At 38.0% G+C, this 18,596-nt stretch overlaps 1 protein-coding gene and 1 pseudogene across 1 annotated transcript; both read right to left on the bottom strand.

Annotated features, from left to right (window-relative positions):
* Positions 1-9,224: 9,224 nt before the first annotated feature.
* LOC137963407 (uncharacterized) lies at positions 9,225-11,910 on the bottom strand (annotated as a pseudogene).
* A 5,212-nt stretch (positions 11,911-17,122) lies between these two features.
* On the bottom strand, positions 17,123-17,720 carry LOC137963406 (non-specific lipid-transfer protein A-like). The gene is made up of 2 exons (XM_068810530.1): positions 17,394-17,720; positions 17,123-17,263 (listed from the first exon to the last, which is right to left on the bottom strand). Exons 1-2 carry the CDS (start codon positions 17,718-17,720, stop codon positions 17,123-17,125), a joined length of 468 nt encoding a protein of 155 aa, XP_068666631.1.
* Between the last annotated feature and the right edge of the window lie 876 nt (positions 17,721-18,596).

Here is an 18,596-nt window from a genome sequence, read left to right as displayed (position 1 = left end):
TCATGCTGTAATCATAAACCAAAATTTTAATAAATAAAACTAAAAAATATCATAATAAATAATTAATCAAAGAAATTCACCTTTTGATTTTTCTTTACACCGTGAAGAGCCCGAACCCAATCACTACCACAAATCAAAGCTTGAAATGTATTTGGTGCCAATGAAGAACGATATGAGTCTATTACTCTACCACCAGCACTAAATGTAGACTTTGAAGCTATTGTGGATATGAGAATTACAAGGATGTCTGCTGCTATCTTAGATAATACTCAAAATTTCATATGATTCACTTTCCACCTTTCTAAAACATCAACATAATAATGTGAAGTTCTCTCACAACTATATACACCTTCTTCAAGATAAATTTCTAATTTTGACCTTGGTGAATTAACTACATCCACTTGTTTCACATAATTCATTAACTTTAACCAACCTGAACTTAATGAAGGCCTACGATTTGTGGAAACAACCATAGAACTAGTACTTGAAGCAATTTTTTCATTTCTAATATCCACATTATATATGTTAGTGTTTGTGGTATGTGTTAAGACTTGGCTTTCCGCATCTTAATCGACTAGTCTTTTCGGGTTGTATTGGTTAGGTGTTTACAATATAATGATACAGATTCATCTTAGATCTCATATTAGGTGCGTCGAATTAAATTTATATTCATTGTAGCTTCCTCCTTAGAATATATCTCTAGAAAACACATTTCGATCAACCTTAATTTGACCCTTGGATCCAAAACTGAAGCAACACCCATCTATAAATTGCATTCACCCCAGTACTTCTCAAATTTCTCTTTCATTCTACTAACCATTGTCCTAATGAAAATATTTTCATTTGTAGAATGAAAATATTTTCATTTGTAGAATGAAAATTCAGAACTTCTTTTACCATATATACCTCACTAAGGTACAAATTAGAAGTAGGGTAGTCACTCCCACAAATTATATTAAAAACCGCATTAAAAACTTCTAGAATCTCACACACCATGTCAACCTTTTCCCATTCATCAAAACTTGGCAAACAATCACAAGTTGGTTCTCTAACTTTAAATCTAGAGAATCCATCTTTGAATTTTAATGCAGAAGACAACATGTCATAAGTGGAGTTCCAACGAGTTAGACAATCAATAACCAACTTTTTTTCACCAAGTTCTAGTTGTTGTACAATTTCAGAAAAAAGTGCGAAATCTAGCCTCAGACAAATTTATGAATTTGACACTTTCACGCATATTATCAATGATATCCTTAATCTGATCAAGACTATCTTGGACTAATACGTTCAAAATATGAGCACAACAACACACATGAAACAACTTTCCATCACAAACTAATTTTTTTCCTTGAAAAATCTCCTTTCAAAACTCTCATACAAACATCATTATATGCAGCATTATCAACTGAAATACTAAAAACTTTATTTTCGATCTCCCACTCTTTCAAACACTTGTAAATAGCATCTGCTATATCAATCCCACGACGAGGAGGAGGAACATGCATAAAAATCAATACTCGTTTTTGTAGCTTCCAATTACTGTCATAAAATGCCCAGTAATAACCATGTATTCAATCTTTTGATTTTGGGACTTCCAAAGATCCGTGGTAAGACTAATCTTGTTAATCTCTTTTAACAAAATTTTCAATTTCCTTTTATCTGCCTCATACACCTCCATACACTCCTTCTTAATGGTTTTACGGGATATTTTCTCATAATTCATATTTGCTATCTTCATTACAAAATTAAATCCCTCATTTTCTACTATAATGAATGGATGCTCATGCATAAGAATCCAATGAGCAACGAATACTCTCATTTTACCTTGATTATATTTTCCTCCAAAATCCATAAAAGAAAGTCCAGATGGACTCTAGTCAACATTAGACCCCACTCCCACTGGTTGAATGTTTAAGGTTTTTTGTTTTCTCATTGCCACTTTTCTACTAGTGCGTTTCAAATGTCGACTCATATGTGTGGTCACTCCACTACTAATAACACTCAAATTGATTTTACAATGAACACACTGAGTTTTTTTTTGTACCATTAAGTGATACTTCTCTGAATTCCAACCACACATGAGACTTTTTTTGTCTTTTTGAAGTATGGGTAGAGTCACCTTCATCGTCATTTATGGTAATTTTATCTGGGCCTACTTCTCTGATAGATGGTAGTGACTCTGGTGGAGTTGAGTCACTATTTATGGCCACACTAGAACTAGTGTTAATTATTGATGTCAATTGAGGAGGTGTTGACATTTTTGCTTCTACAAAAAAATAAAATTATAAATTAAAAACATAAAGAAAAGAAAGCAATCTAAACAACAAAGATCCTACACATAATTTAAGATACATATCAGCAATAAGGAGAACAATGCCTACGAAGATTAACAATTCTAGGGGGAACACTGTAATAACATTGATAGGAAAAGATAAAGCAAGGTTATCAAAAGATTTAAAAGCGCTGAAGTAGGAACTTGTATGTACCTCCTTAGGGAGGTTTCTACATTAACTACAACTTCAAAATAAAATATCCTAAAATAAAATTACCCAAATACCCATGACCTCTAACATTCATTTAAAATTACCCAAATACCCCTAACCTTTAACTTTCTTATATCCCTAAAAAAAATATATGAGGTAGTCATTATTCTGTTATATCTCGATGATTATTTTTTCAATGACTCTCTCTCTCTCTCCCCCTATTTTTAAGGAGTCTATTATTAAGCCTAATCTTATTTTATCAAACTTGTCTAGTCTTAGAGGAAGATACATGACGTTGTGACAATCGGGAACGACCCTTGTCTTTCAATGCAGCAGGGTCTCTTCAAGCCTGTAGTCTTGCACCCAATAGTTTCCAGTCCAATATACCGATCCTTTTTTTATATATAAATTTAAAAACTTCTAAGAGAAGGAAATAAGCACACCAACATTCTCTTATAATATTCTGATGAACTTCAACCTCAATACCAAGAAATTAATGATAAAAATGAAAAAAAATCAACACTTACAGAAACAGAAAGAGTGTTCGCCGTTCGAGAATATCTCTAAAAGCCTTTCCAAGAATGAAGGAGCACTGTTGAAACAAAGTGAGAGTTAGAAATTTCGTAGAGTTAGGTCGACGACGAAAAAAAAATAGAACATTAAATAAAAATCTTACCTCCCATCGGACCGTCGCTTTCGTCTCGTCAGCGAGGAAGAACTTTGGATGAAAATTCGAAGATGAAGGATAAAATCGATTGCAAAAAAGAGAGATAATTTACATCCGTTTGTATCTAATGTATCAATTCAATGAAATATTGGGTTTAAAAATAAAAATTATGTACTGTATTTCGAAATATTCTGTTCTGATATGTATGATGAATACATGCTTACTAGACTTGTTACTAGTCTAACATAACAGAATTTGGTTGAGTTCCATATGCATAAAAAAAGTTTTGTTTTGGTGAACAACAATTTAATTTTTATGGTTGTCCTATGGGCCACAAGATTATATTTAGGAATAGGAAGACTTCGGCTAGAAAAATTTCCTATCATCCGTATTCCTTTTGTGATTGGATGGAATTTCGTTGGTAAGAGAGCAGTAAAATTCAGACAAAATGAATAGAAAACATGGAATAAGAACGTAATTATCCTTGTATTTCTCACGAACATTCTAGCTGAGCCTCTATTGAGCAAATGACTAAAAGTTCTAGCTCAAAATATATTAAGCAACTCAGACATACTCAAAAAAAAAAGAACAAGTTAAAAATAAGAAGAAGGAAGATATATTGACTACCTTATTTGCCCAGGGAAACTTTTACAATTAGCAAAAGCCTAAACATAGAGGTTAATTGGCTTTGAAGTAGATTTTTTTCGAAACAATTGAAAAGGTTAACCACATAACCAAGCGTTCTAGTTTTCTGTATGTAATCGTTACCTCAAGCATTTCATTTAATGCCATTATATGAGTAACAAACACAGTGATACGAGAAAGATAAACACTAAGGACGAATATCAACAATCATTTGCTCTTAATTGTTTCCCCTATCACATAACCTGGCATAAACATGGTTGTTGGTAGGGGTGGTTTTCAGAATCAAATCAGTCAAATATTAATCGAAAGATCATTGTTGTGTTTTGCTTGAATCAACACCGAAATCGCAAAAGAAGAAAACGTACAAAAGATAAAAATAAAAAAAAAATTACACTGAAATTGTAGAGGAAGAAAACGTATAGAAGATAAAAATGAAAAAAAAAATCAACATTGAAATCACAGAGGAAGAAAATGTACAGAAGATAAAAATGAAAAAAATCAACATTGAAATCACAGAGGAAGAAAATGTACAGAAGATAAAAATGAAAAACAAAAAACAACATCGAAATCACAGAGGAAGAAAACGTACAGAAGATAGAAACAAAAAGAAAATAAATCAACACTTAGAAACAAAGAGTGTTCGCCGTTCGAGGATATCTCCAAAACCTTTCCAAGAATGAAGAAGCATTGCTTAAACGAAGCAAGAGTTAGAGATTTTGTAGGGTTAGGTCGGCGACGCAAATAAAAAAAACATTAAATAAAAATTTTACCTCCCATCGGACCGTTGCTTTCGTTCATCGACGAGGAAGAACTCCGGATGAAGAAATCAAAGAGGAGGAAGATAGAAGAGGAAGAAATCGTAGATGAAAAAATCAAAATATTTGACAGAGATTGAGGAATCGAAGAGGGAGAGGGAGAATGAAGGATTTGAAGACCAAAATCTCCCATTTCCCATGAATACTCACTGATGGATATCGATTTTCGTGAGAAAATCATGCTGAAACGGTATAGAAATGGCCGAGAAGTATGGGTTTCGCAGGCGGCAAGATAGAATGGAAGAGACGGGACTCTCTTTCTCGAAAATTTTCCAAATCCCCCCGATTCCCGATTTGCCGCTCGTTAAAATTAACAAGTAGCTGGCAAGCTGAACCTGTCTCTGCTTGAGCTCGGCTAATTAATCTAAACGAGCCCATTTCTGATATCGAGCTCGTGTATCCTTTGTTGGGTGACTTCGAACTGAGCTGTTCGCGAGTGGCTGGCGTTCGGCTCGGTGCTGGCTCGGTGCAATTCATTATATTTTGAGCCACCCAACAAGGATACCGAAGGGTGTTTGCTGGTTTATTATTTACAGCGTACCCTCTCCTCTTCGGGTCCATAATCCTAGCACAACTCGCTCAAACCCGAAGCTCGATAGTTAGCTTTTACTTTTCTGTCAAAGGAGATACGATGGCCAGCAATCTTCGCCGCTTGCTACAATCGTCACTATCTTCCCTCGTAGGGGTTTCTCGACCTAAAATTTCATCATTGAATTCGACTCCGTCCATCGACCTTCTCCCTCTCTCTGCATCAGCAAAGAGGCTTCTGAGTTCTCTTGGCCAGCAAGAGGAACATGATTCTCGATCAACAGCTTCTGGAGTAAATACCCCTCCTCCTTCCCAAACTGAAGAACCATTAAAAGAACCGGGTGCTGGTAGCGAAAGCGAGGAAGAAGAGGCTGGCGTTTTCGTTAATAAAGGGACAGGTGAAGTGGGTGGTCCACGAGGACCTGAGCCGACACGTTACGGCGACTGGGAGCGAGGTGGACGCTGCTCTGATTTCTGAACTCTTGTCGGATTATTGAAACAGGTGCACGTTCGTTCTTCTTATGTTTTGTGTTTTCCCGTAATACTAGCTAGTTACAGACTGTTGAAAAATGATGAGTTTCCGATTTGTGTTTTGAAAAACTTTGCTAGAGATGGAAATGAAAACGTGATTCAGTTACTATGAAGGACGCTCCAGGCTTCTAGCGCTCTTTCCCTTCCCCTTTATCAGTCGAGTCCTGAAAAATATATTCTTGGTTCTAAAATAGCTGAAAACGGAGATCCTCCATTAGCTGTTTGAGAGTAGTTTAGTAACCTCATATATAGATCGATTGAAAGTTTCATTTTTTTATGATGTACATGGTGCAAATGAAGTCTGAGAGCCAACATCTTCTATCTATCTGAGAAGATTATTGTCACAATCATAATTTCATATCTCTCTCCGTCGACTTTCTCATGGTTTTAACAATCTCTCCTTGATATAGAGTCAATCATTTATCCGATGGTAGTGCCACCAGATAAATTGCATTTGAATTAGGTAGTAGCTGGGTGGGTTGCCATTTGCAGATAGAGAGGTTGCTGTTGAATGTTGGTTCCCAGGGGAATTCCTCATCTGCCATACTGTTCTAGGCATCAGACCATGGGTCCAGTTCCTTCACTCAAGATTTGACCTGAGTGACAAGACAAAGAAGATGAGTTGAAGCATTCATGTAATCCAGATATCAAACTTCTTATTTTAACTGTTAATGTGTTGTCATTTTATCAGTTGTATTTGAAGATTTCCAGAGATTTTTGTGTTCGTCCTAGTAGGAATTATTCTACAAATTTCACATGAATGACTGTAGTTAATTTCTGAGACTGAACAGGTCCCAGATTTATCACTCTCGTCTGAGAAAGACCCTGGAGCTCTGTGGTGATCTATGTTTGATTGACCATTTATAGTAATGCTTCACATGAATTCAGTAATATATTTGTGGGTCTAGTTTTTGGCATAATGAGTTGTTGAGTTTGAGTTTCATGAGTGTCAGGGGTATATTGGGTAGGTGTGGGTGCATGTGTTGTGTTTGAATCAACTAGCTGTTCTTGAAGTTAGGGCATTTGGAGGCCAATTGAGACACTTCCAAGTTTAGATGAATAATCTTTGATATCTGCTGATTCAAATAAAAAAGAAGGGACCTGTGATACTGGTCTTGGAAGGCCACCATTCATCTGCTTTAGTGGCATTGGGAGCTTTCGTAGATTCATAGCATCATCTAATCTCCACTAAACCTCAAGCAAGCTCTCAAACCTGGAAGTAGTCAAGCAGCAAATGTGATATTCTGATCCTAATCTGAGAACTAAACCTGATCAAGGAGACCGAGGATAGTTCTCATTGTGAGCCAGAGCTCTTGAAAGGTGCGAAAGCAGTTTCTAGTCATCTTCTGTAGCACAGAGTTCCAAGACAAAATTCTTCTTTTTCTCCTCATTGTATTTGCCTGTTTCCTTCTATTCAGTATTAAGAAAGTTGCCTTCAGCTATCTGGGATGACCTCTTGCATGAATATTAAGGTCCTGTACTACAGTAGTTCTAATTTAGATATCTATATATGTGCACTTTTGTTAGTGTTGGACCAGAACGGCAAGCAGTGGAGGCCTTTAAAATCCATGAAGTTCCTGGTCTTGATATTTATAGGCGGGTGAAGTCTCACTTGGTCTTAAACACAGCAGGGACCGAAATATGTTAGAGTAGGTTTTTGAAGCCTTATATTTGAACCATTATCAGTCATGGAATATAGGTTCCTTGTCTTTGTTTCTATTGCATTCTATCTCATCGTATCACATTCTTTCTATTCTGCGATATTTGAGAATCCCCGTCAATACCTCAGTGTAGATCCGGGATAATCCTTTGTTCCATAGCCCTGGTGGCTATTTATACAACTAGCCAATTAAGAATTTTCAGATGGTGTAGTAGCATGCATGAAATATGCAGTCATCGATTCTCCCGAGAGTCTGCGATTACCGTGAATAAGTCTTAGAGGTCGTGTTTCCTTCCCTGAATTTCTTATTGCCGTACATTAGTGTTTCCTAGACTCAGAGAGCTTTTGTCTATTCGTTTAACAGGACACTGATATCATTTTTCATATGTCTATGAAGGTAATCTTGAGACCGAGAATGCATGAGTCTGAATGATGGAGCAGAAAGGTCTTAGTGGAACAAAGGGGAAGTACAAGAATAAATATAGGTTTTTTGAGACTACCTCTTTCTTTGTGTTTCAGTTCCAAACAGATCTTCTGCATATTACGGGCATTCAAAGCTCTCTTTATGCTGCTTCATATTTAATAAGATGCAATAAGAATGTTGTTATGGTTTGAACTTCGATCCTGGGGAAGATTGATGTAGATCTGGATATTGAAGATTCATGTACCAATAGAGTCATTTTCCTTGAAACAAAATTCTATTACTATATCATATTCTAATGGTGATTTTGGGTGGTCCAACATGTTGGTTTTTTGGCCCAAGCAAGTATGTGTTAATCTCTTTTCTGCCCCCCTCTAATTCTATTGTAGTTAAGATTAGAAGCTCTTTTTATGCTGCTTCATATTTAATAAGATGCAATAAGAATGTTGTTATGGTCTGAACTTTGATCCTGGGAAAGATTGATGTAGATCAGGATATTGAAGATTCATGTACCAATAGAGTCAGTGTCCTTGAAACAAAATTCTATGACTATATCTTATTCTAATGGTGACTTTGGGTGGTCCAATATGTTGTTTTTTTGGCCCAAGTAAGTATGTGTTAATCTCCTTTCTGGCCCTTCTCTAATTTCATTGTAGTTAACTATTTCCAGTGGAATGGTGATTTAGAGTTTCCTGACTCTAAATCACATGAATGGATAAATGAGCATGAACGTTAAATCAGAATAACTCACATGGATGGTTTCATATAGGGGGTGGGTTCGTGTCTGGTTCAGCAGGATCCTGATCCGATTCATTCGACCTGACTTGAAAAATTCAGGTTTGGGTTTTTTTTTTATTTTTTTTAGAAATTTTATAATATTAAATGAAGGTAGATTGAACCATGTCAAAGTGGGGATGAGCTGGCAATACGAGAACATGGGGATGGGGTTGTGAGAATGGAGATTATTCAGATTTTTTTAAAAATTGAGATTTGGGTTTTCAAAAACCTAACCCAATTCAACCCGTGGCCACCCCATAGTTTTATACTGAGGTGCAAAAATGTGAGCCAACAACTTTCATAGGTGATGAACCCTCACTTCATAGGATCTGAATTCCCAAAAGAAAATCCAGCTTGAGGCGTGAGTACATCGTCAACCACCGAACAGGAACGTCACCATTGTATTGTTCATCATTTAAAAGAGCAAGTTTCATGACTACTCCATTCAGTAACAGGTGTAATAGTCACAAGGTAAGAGGAAAAAGTAATCCTGTAATTCACCTAGTTTTGACATTTCTGTTTAAGGATTAGAATACACAAAATAACAGCCTTATCACATGACTGTCACAACAAAACATTTATCATCGTACTAAGGTTCATATGTACAAAAAAGAGAAGCCAAAGCCTTGTCAATGCTGGTCCCTTTAACTAACTAGATGCACTCATCAGATGTTATTGATATCACCAGAGCCAGTTCTTAATTGGATATCAGAGGCTTTGCAAGCGGCTTTTTTGAAAGATCTTCGATAGGTGTGGCTTTCAACATGAAAAGCCTAGCAGCATGCTCTTGCAGGGTACCACCGAACTTTAAGCCTTTTGCCTGCAGCTCAACTTTAAGCTGCTCCATTCCCAGAATCTGCACTCAACAATGCGTCACCACGATAGAAACAGCAATGGATAACAGTCAATGGCTTTCAAGACTAAGAAAAAGAGACTTTCAGAAAGTCTAGAAAGCAAATTGATTTCTTATTCAATGAAGCAAAATATTTTTTAATGATAACACAGAGACAAGAGTGGTAGCCGGATAAAAATCTGGAAGTGTTGTTCTATAGTTATGTTTCTGTGGCAAATGGAAAACAACTGCTATAAAATCCATTGTTAACAAGGCTGAGGAACCTTCTAAAAAGACCAACACAGGCACTTGAAGAGCTCCTTTTCACAACATATATATGCAAAAGCAATATGAACTTGTGATTACAGAGAAGAACTACCATGTTCACTATTCTTTCGTGTTTCAATACATAATTGTCCAGTGGAAGTGTTTAGGAGGTCTACAATTTGCTGAAACAAAAAAATGTAGAATCTCTAAAACAGGAGGTTTTGATTTGCCTCTTGAGTGGAAATATTTACCCTCATGTGAATGGGTCCTATCTAAGGATCAATACCAGCCTACTGTTTCAGAGGCTCTACATTTTTTTGTTACAGAAAAATCCCAACCCCTCTTAAGGTGATGTTCCCTCACACAAGAATGGTTATGTTCCTTTCGGAAGTTGAGGTACATGGATCTTATTTGGTTATGTTCCTTAAACTAGTAGGATAACACATTTATGGTATTAATGGGATGTATATATTCATATTGTACTATTTTCTTTGAATGTTGAACCCCATAACTTGGTGTAGAACTTGAACCCAAGGCCTCAAAGTCGAAACGCCCTATGTGCCCAAGGATTCCAAGCCCAATTCACATCACACTACACATTGTTCTTCTGTTTTACTGTATATTCTAATTGTTCAATACAAATGTCAGCTATCTTCTCCTGTTCACTTTGGTTTACTGTATATTCTAATTTTTCAATACAAATATCAGCCCAAACATCACAATGTGGGAGATATCAGTGGCACAAGACAAAAATGAGCTAGCATCATAATAGCACAAATCACAGAAACACTAGTTGAGAAGTAGAAGCAACCACAAGAAGGATTTGATGTTGAAAAGAGAATACAAGAACAAATTGTTACTTGTTGTGAAAACTTACTTCCAACTCTTTGGCGGATTCAAACTCCTCGAAATTGAGCGGCCTGTTCAAGCTTGCAATGGTTGTATCTGGAAGGGCTATTTCTTCTGAAACGACAATCGAGGTTTCAACTGTCACAACATCAGTAACCGGGGCTAACGAATAATTGCTTGATTTTACACATGCTTGATTAAATCTTCCAGTTTCTGTCTTTGTAGGGAGGTCAAGAATGGCTTCAGGCACAACAGATGTGGCCACTACATTACAGGTAACCATTCCTGAACCTTGTGTGGATTCCCCACCGTCTTGATGAGAATCCCCAGCTTCAGCTCTAATAATATTGCTAGCCTCAGGGGTTCTACCATCCCATTCGGAAACTGGTATTTCATCCGTAGATTCGGAGTCAACAGAAGAAGCCCCACATTCCACATTATGGCCCCATGTTTACAGTCACTTTCACTAGTAAAACTTCCATCAATACAGCTTCCATTCTCGGTTTCTAATGTGCTTTTGGATGCACTCACACGAAGACTCCCCATCAGTCTGTGTCAGAGAAGAACCAGGGGAACTGTCAAGTACATCATTCCCATGGTCAAGAACTGTAGTTTTCTCATCTTCACCCTCATCATCCTCACTATCGCTTTCCACTTCTTTTCCCTTTCCGTTCCTGCTTATCCAACAATCAGGAAATCAGAACCTTTAGAACTAGTTTCAGGAGGAAAAGAACACGGAATCATATAGCAATAAAGCAAATTCAAGAACAAAATCCCCTAATAATTTAACCTGAATGTTAGCATTTGAAACTGTTCAATTGTACAACCTACACCTAGTTGGACCCACACAAAATCATCTAAACCAATTCCTCAAACCCCGAGCAGGAAATAATCAATGCACGGTGTGTACCCAAAAAGATTCATAAAAAGAGAAGGGAATAATGCACCCACATCAAATAAGCAAACAGACAACTACTTACCATCTTCAATTGCTTTGACGGCTGCCCCAACCCTGGTAAGACTTCCTCTTTGAACTCTGATAAAGCTCGAAAGACTGCCTCACAGAAGCCTCCACCTCCTCCATTCACTTCGCTGAAACTTCCCTATATGTCTCAACATATTTCTCAGCGCCTTCTGTCTTAGACTTTTTCACCTCCTTTGCTTTCTTCATAAGAAAGTTCTCCGCATATTTTTCCAATTTCCGTTCATCAGCCTCAGCCTTCCACTCCAATTTCTTCTCGGCGTTCACATACAGCAGCCGGCGACCACTCATATCACGACAGGCGTCGAAATTGTTCGTCTTATTCTGTCCGGCCTTCGTCGCCGCACCACGGAGGAGCAACCCGAATCCACCTTTGCCACCTCGAAGACCGAGCAGAAGATTCAGAGAAGGGAATTGAGCATCCCCGGAGGCAGAAATTGCTAAACGTTTCATTGTTCGCATTTGAAATTATTGCATCTAGCGAGTCACGTTTAGAAATACAATATCTAAGGAAATTGTATTTGTTATTTTTTAGTGCATTGCATGTGTGTTTTACTATTTACTTGTAAATAACATAATTAAGGATTTCTTGCTGACCCATGTGATCTAAAGTCCTAGATTTTAGAACAATGTCTCTAATAACATTACTTGCTCATAAATGCTATTTGAACGACTTATGCCACACTACAATTTGTTGTCTCACTATCCTACATGGTGTTGTAAGCCCGCTTGGGCAAAAACATTGAACCAAAAAGATCTTAACTCATGTTGATATACTTTGGACCGGATTATCCTAATCTTTATGCGTGTAGATAATTATGTGATATTCACATTAATCATGTGGCAACCAGATTGGGTTTCTCCTAATCAAATGTATCGGACTAGTCGGGTCAACCGTGGCGTTAATATGTAGTCTACCAACATGAGTGATTGTCTCTAAACTCATCCTCTTACTTAATCTAGTCCCGACGAACTCTGACTTCTTGTTATCTCATTAATGGACGAGTCTTTATTTCTTTTGTAGCTTTATGATTTACAATCTCAGTTCCCAAATCATTGGTATCTTAGCATGCTACTATGCTTGTTTATCCCTTTACGTTATCATATCTATCCTCTTAGGGAATCCTTCCCACATCATCTTTTCTTGTTGCGGTGCATTGCCATCTTTAAGAAAGTCCCGAGTTCGTATGACGTGAGATGGACAAAGCAGGGGATGTCATTCCCATGAGTCCATTGGAAGCGGGTAAAAATTTGATGATGATGACCTCAAGATATTCATAAGAACGGTCATGCGACACACCGGAAGAATATGTGTATCTTCTTGAAATTGTACGTTTTATGCGGTAATTCAAATTCTCTAAACAGATCTGAAATGACCCAAAACTGTGATTTTTTGAGCTTCTTATAGTTAGGTTGTCACCAAACCAAAATTACAGGTTATGCCAGTTAAAAGTTGCAATAATACTATCGTACGTTACTCATTGAAAGGTTAATACATCATGACATAAATGAACCCCTAGGAATGTAAACTAATTCTAAAAGATCATCTTCAATGGTTTGCTTTTCATAACGCATGCTTGGCACATCTATCAACTCATATAGGAATCGAATCCCCGTCGTCGTTCTTTTCACCGAATCCTAGAAAAAACCAAAAATAAATAAGTAGTCACTTGAACAATCATTGGGAGAAAAAAGATTTCGAATTAATTTCTCTGTCATGCAAAGAAAAAAGGTAAAAGGAGAAGGGATATTAGGAGCAATTAACGTTACATTTAATGGGAATCATAATCAAGGGTATTGGACTAGTCGGGTCAACCGTGGGCTAGGCTAAGGCTACCTAGAGTAGGGAGGGGCGGGTCAGGTTAGGGTGTCAAGCTCGCCCTCGTATTTTTTGTCAGTCCGCCATGCTTAGTCGTGAGTGTTGCTTATAGACTCAAGCAAACGACCCAACTTGAACAACTGGATCCAAATTTCGAGTGGCCAAGACATGTTCGGGCCATAGTAAGAATACTAAGATCTTAAAATCTAGATGGCGTTAATATGTAGTCTACCAACACGATTGATTGTCTCTAAACTTATCCACTTACTTAATCTAGTCCCGATGAACTCTGACTTCTTGTTATCTCATTAATGGACGAGTCTTTATTTCTTTTGTAGCTTTATGTTTTACAATCCCAGTTCCCAAATCATGGGTATCTTAGCATGCTACTATGCTTGTTTATCCCTTTACGTTATCATATCTATCCCCTTAGGGAATCCTTCCCACATCATCTTTTCTTGTTGCGGTGCACTGCCATCTTTAAGAAAGTCCCGAGTTCGTATGACGTGAGATGGACAAAGCAGGGGATGTCATTCCCACGAGTCCATTGGAAGCGGGTAAAAATTTGATGGTGATGCCCTCAGGATATTCGTAAGAACGGTGATGCGAGACACCAGACGAATATGTGTATCTTCTTGAAATTGTACGTTTTATGCGGTAATTCAAATTCTCTAAACAGATCTGAAATGACCCAAAACTGTGATTTTTTTTAGCTTCTTATAGTTAGATTGTTACCAAACCAAAATTACAGGTTATGCCAGTTGATTGTGCACCTCCATATTTGTACCTTTTGATGTAGAGGTGATCTTACCATTTATTACAACGTGGATTGAAACTATCTAGTGAGTGTATCGACTTCTAACTCAAATGGTACAAGTTTGGACTTACATATCATGGTTGAGGAGGGGAGCTAAGTCCAGGGATCGGTCTCCACTTATGCAAATTCATGGAGCTACCCCTAACTAATCCCGAGTCCAGCTTCGGGACTTGGGAGTCTCAACCTAGCTATTGCGACCCATCCTAGATTTTATGGCAGTATAGCTGAACCACAAGTGAAGATAGCAGAGTCATGCTCTATCAGAATATTCCATGCATGCATCTTTTTTCTTTTCTCTTATGTTGGGGATATACTCCAGAACTCTGGAATTTGAACGAAAAGTAAGATTTAAAACAATGATTTTTCTGTCGGAAAACATCATTACACTTAAGAATTTAATCTGATTTCGTTTAGGTAGCATCTTTGCATTTATTCTTTTTTCATTCTATCCGCAACATCATGTGTTTTATACTCCTCGTGGAGGTTCCTTGAGCGGGATGTTCTATTGGTCTCAGATCGTATCATGATCTCGATAACAAGTGCAATTATCGAATGGAGAAGCTGTTGAAAGTTGCAATAATACTATCGTACGTTACTCATTGAAAGGTTAATACATCATGACAAAAATGAACCCTAAGAATGTAAACTAATTCTAAAAGATCATCTTCGATGGTCTGCTTTTCATAACGCATGTTTGGCACATCTATCAACTCATACAGGACTCGAATCCCCGTCGTCGTTCTCTTCACCGAATCCTGGAAAAAACCAAAAATAAATAAGTAGTCACTTTAAATATCATTGGGAGAAAAAAGATTTCGAATGAATTCTTCTGTCATGCAAAGAAAAAAGGTAAAAGGAGAAGGGATATTACTTGGCGCAATTAACGTTACGTCTTATGGGAATCATAGTCTTGACCCCACACTTTTTAGGTAAACTAGCAACTCGGTTCATGTCAATGCCAGGTACTTTAGATGCGGCCTTCTTGCAGCACCTACAGATTGCCTGTCGATCTGCTCGGGTTGCAACTTTTTTGTTGAGATCCTTCATCCCATTACAACAAGCCCCAGAAGGACTATCGGCAGAACCTGTCACGTATGCAACGCATGGCATGAGATCGCTTTGTACATCTTTACAACTCGGAACTGCCTCCCCGGGGCCCCATAGCATTCCCACAATCACCAGCCAAAGTAGAGCTCGAACTAGACCAACCATTTTGTTGCTTATGTCGCTTTCAGAGAGAAGTTTGGAATCTGAAGTTTAAGGATGTGTTTAATGGTGAAACATGGTGATGAAAAGGGATTAATATATGAGAGTCGGATTGAGAAAGAGGCGACAAAATAGAACAAAAATAAACTAATAATAGAAAAAAGGAAGGCGAAGTGCTCGATTCCTTAGCTTTCACTTACCACTTCTACGAAACTTTAAAGAAAGGCACAAAAACAGGAAATAAAATTGCAAGATTCCACTTCCCACAAGACTTGGCTACGCTATTCTATTTATAGCTTATCAAGACCTTTTTTCTAGCCCAGGTAAGAGTTATGTGGCAACCAGATTGGGTTTCTCCTAATCAAGGGTATCGGACTAGTCGGGTCAACAGTGGACTAGGCCAAGGCGACCTAGAGTAGGGAGGGGCGGGTCAGGTTAGGGTGTCAAGCTCACCCTCGTATTTTTTGCCAGTTCGCCATGCTTAGTCATGAGTGTTGCTTATAGACTCAAGCAAACGACCCGACTTGAACAACTGGATCCATATTTCGAGTGGCCAAGACATGTTCGGGCCATAGTAAGAATACCAAAATCTTAAAATCTAGATGGCGTTAATATGTAGTCTACCAACACGATTGATTGTCTCTAAACTTATCCACTTACTTAATCTAGTCCCGATGAACTCTGACTTCTTGTTATCTCATTAATGGACGAGTCTTTATTTCTTTTGTAGCTTTATGTTTTACAATCCCAGTTCCCAAATCATGGGTATCTTAGCATGCTACTATGCTTGTTTATCCCTTTACGTTATCATATCTATCCCCTTAGGGAATCCTTCCCACATCATCTTTTCTTGTTGCGGTGCACTGCCATCTTTAAGAAAGTCCCGAGTTCGTATGACGTGAGATGGACAAAGCAGGGATGTCATTCCCACGAGTCCATTGGAAGCGGGTAAAAATTTGATGGTGATGCCCTCAGGATATTCGTAAGAACGGTGATGCGAGACACCGGACGAATATGTGTATCTTCTTGAAATTGTACGTTTTATGCGGTAATTCAAATTCTCTAAACAGATCTGAAATGACCCAAAACTGTGATTTTTTTGAGCTTCTTATAGTTAGATTGTTACCAAACCAAAATTACAGGTTATGCCAGTTGATTGTGCACCTCCATATTTGTACCTTTTGATGTAGAGGTGATCTTACCGTTTATTACAACGTGGATTGAAACTATCTAGTGAGTGTATCGACTTCTAACTCAAATGGTACAAGTTTGGACTTACATATCATGGTTGAGGAGGGGAGCTAAGTCCAGGGATCGGTCTCCACTTATGCAAATTCATGGAGCTACCCCTAACTAATCCCGAGTCCAGCTTCGGGACTTGGGAGTCTCAACCCAGCTATTGCGACCCATCCTAGATTTTATGGCAGTATAGCTGAACGACAAGTGAAGATAGCAGAGTCATGCTCTATCAGAATATTCCATGCATGCATCTTTTTTCTTTTCTCTTATGTTGGGGATATACTCCAGAACTCTGGAATTTGAACGAAAAGTAAGATTTAAAACAATGATTTTTCTGTCGGAAAACATCATTACACTTAAGAATTTAATCTGATTTCGTTTAGGTAGCATCTTTGCATTTATTCTTTTTTCATTCTATCCGCAACATCATGTGTTTTATACTCCTCGTGGAGGTTCCTTGAGCGGGATGTTCTATTGGTCTCAGATCGTATCATGATCTCGATAACAAGTGCAATTATCGAATGGAGAAGCTGTTGAAAGTTGTAATAATACAATCGTACGTTACTCATTGAAAGGTTAATACATCATGACAAAAATGAACCCCTAAGAATGTAAACTAATTCTAAAAGATCATCTTCGATGGTCTGCTTTTCATAACGCATGTTTGGCACATCTATCAACTCATACAGGACTCGAATCCCCGTCGTCGTTCTCTTCACCGAATCCTGGAAAAAACCAAAAATAAATAAGTAGTCACTTTAAATATCATTGGGAGAAAAAAGATTTCGAATTAATTCTTCTGTCATGCAAAGAAAAAAGGTAAAAGGAGAAGGGATATTACTTGGAGCAATTAACGTTACGTCTTATGGGAATCATAGTCTTGACCCCACACTTTTTAGGTAAACTAGCAACTCGGTTCATGTCAATGCCAGGTACTTTAGATGCGGCCTTCTTGTAGCACCTACAGATTGCTTGTCGATCTGCTCGGGTTGCAACTTTTTTGTTGAGATCCTTCATCCCATTACAACAAGCCCCAGAAGGACTATCGGCAGAACCTGTCACGTATCCAACGCATGGCATGAGACCGCTTTGTACATCTTTACAACTCGGAACTGCCTCCCCGGGGCCCCATAGCATTCCCACAATCACCAGCCAAAGTAGAGCTCGAACTGGAACAACCATTTTGTTGCTTATGTCGCTTTCAGAGAGAAGTTTGGAATCTGAGGTTTAAGGATGTGTTTAATGGTGAAACATGGTGATGAAAAGGGATTAATATATGAGAGTCGGATTGAGAAAGAGGCGACAAAATAGAACAAAAATAAACTAATAATAGAAAAAAGGAAGGCGAAGTGCTTGATTCCTTAGCTTTCACTTACCACTTCTACGAAACTTTAAAGAAAGGCACAAAAACAGGAAATAAAAATGCAAGATTCCACTTCCCACAAGACTTGGCTACACTATTCTATTTATAGCTTGTCAGGACCTTTTTTCTAGCCCAGGTAAGAGTTATGTGGCAACCAGATTGGGTTTCTCCTAATCAAGGGTATCGGACTAGTCGGGTCAACCGTGGGCTAGGCCAAGGCGATCTAGAGTAGGAAGGGGCGGGTCAGGTTAGGGTGTCAAGCTCGCCCTTGTATTTTTTGTCAGTCCGCCATGCTTAGTTGTGAGTGTTGCTTATAGACTCAAGCAAACGACCCGACTTGAACAATTGGATCCATATTTCGAGTGGCCAAGACATGTTCGGGCCATAGTAAGAATACCAAGATCTTAAAATCTAGATGACGTTAATTTGTAGTCTACCAACATGATTGATTGTCTCTAAACTCATCCTCTTACTGAATCTAGTCCCGACGAACTATGACTTCTTGTTATCTCCTTGAGGGATGAGTTTTTATTTCTTTTGTAGCTTTATGTTTTACAATCCCAGTTCCCAAATCATTGGTATCTTAGCATGCTACTATGCTTGTTTATCCCTTTACGTTATCATATCTATCCCCTTAGGGAATCCTTCCCACATCATCTTTTCTTGTTGCGATGCACTGCCATCTTTAAGAAAGT

This window comes from Aristolochia californica, unplaced genomic scaffold (assembly GCF_029961685.1).
Source record: "Aristolochia californica isolate CCGP_79_NKW_82.1479 unplaced genomic scaffold, dmAriCali1.0.hap1 SCAF_4, whole genome shotgun sequence".
Lineage (NCBI taxonomy): Eukaryota > Viridiplantae > Streptophyta > Magnoliopsida > Piperales > Aristolochiaceae > Aristolochia > Aristolochia californica.
Note: the sequence above shows the minus strand (reverse complement) of the source record. Positions and strands in the feature narration are given on the sequence as shown.

Bases quoted from the DNA above. Each gene is read 5' to 3' on its own strand.
- LOC137963406 (XM_068810530.1), bottom strand. From the start codon at position 17,720: ATGGTTGTTCCAGTTCGAGCTCTACTTTGGCTGGTGATTGTGGGAATG. The intron at 17,264-17,393 runs GTTAATTGCTCC...GGTTTTTTCCAG, and splicing joins TGATTCCCATAAGACGTAAC to GATTCGGTGAAGAGAACGAC.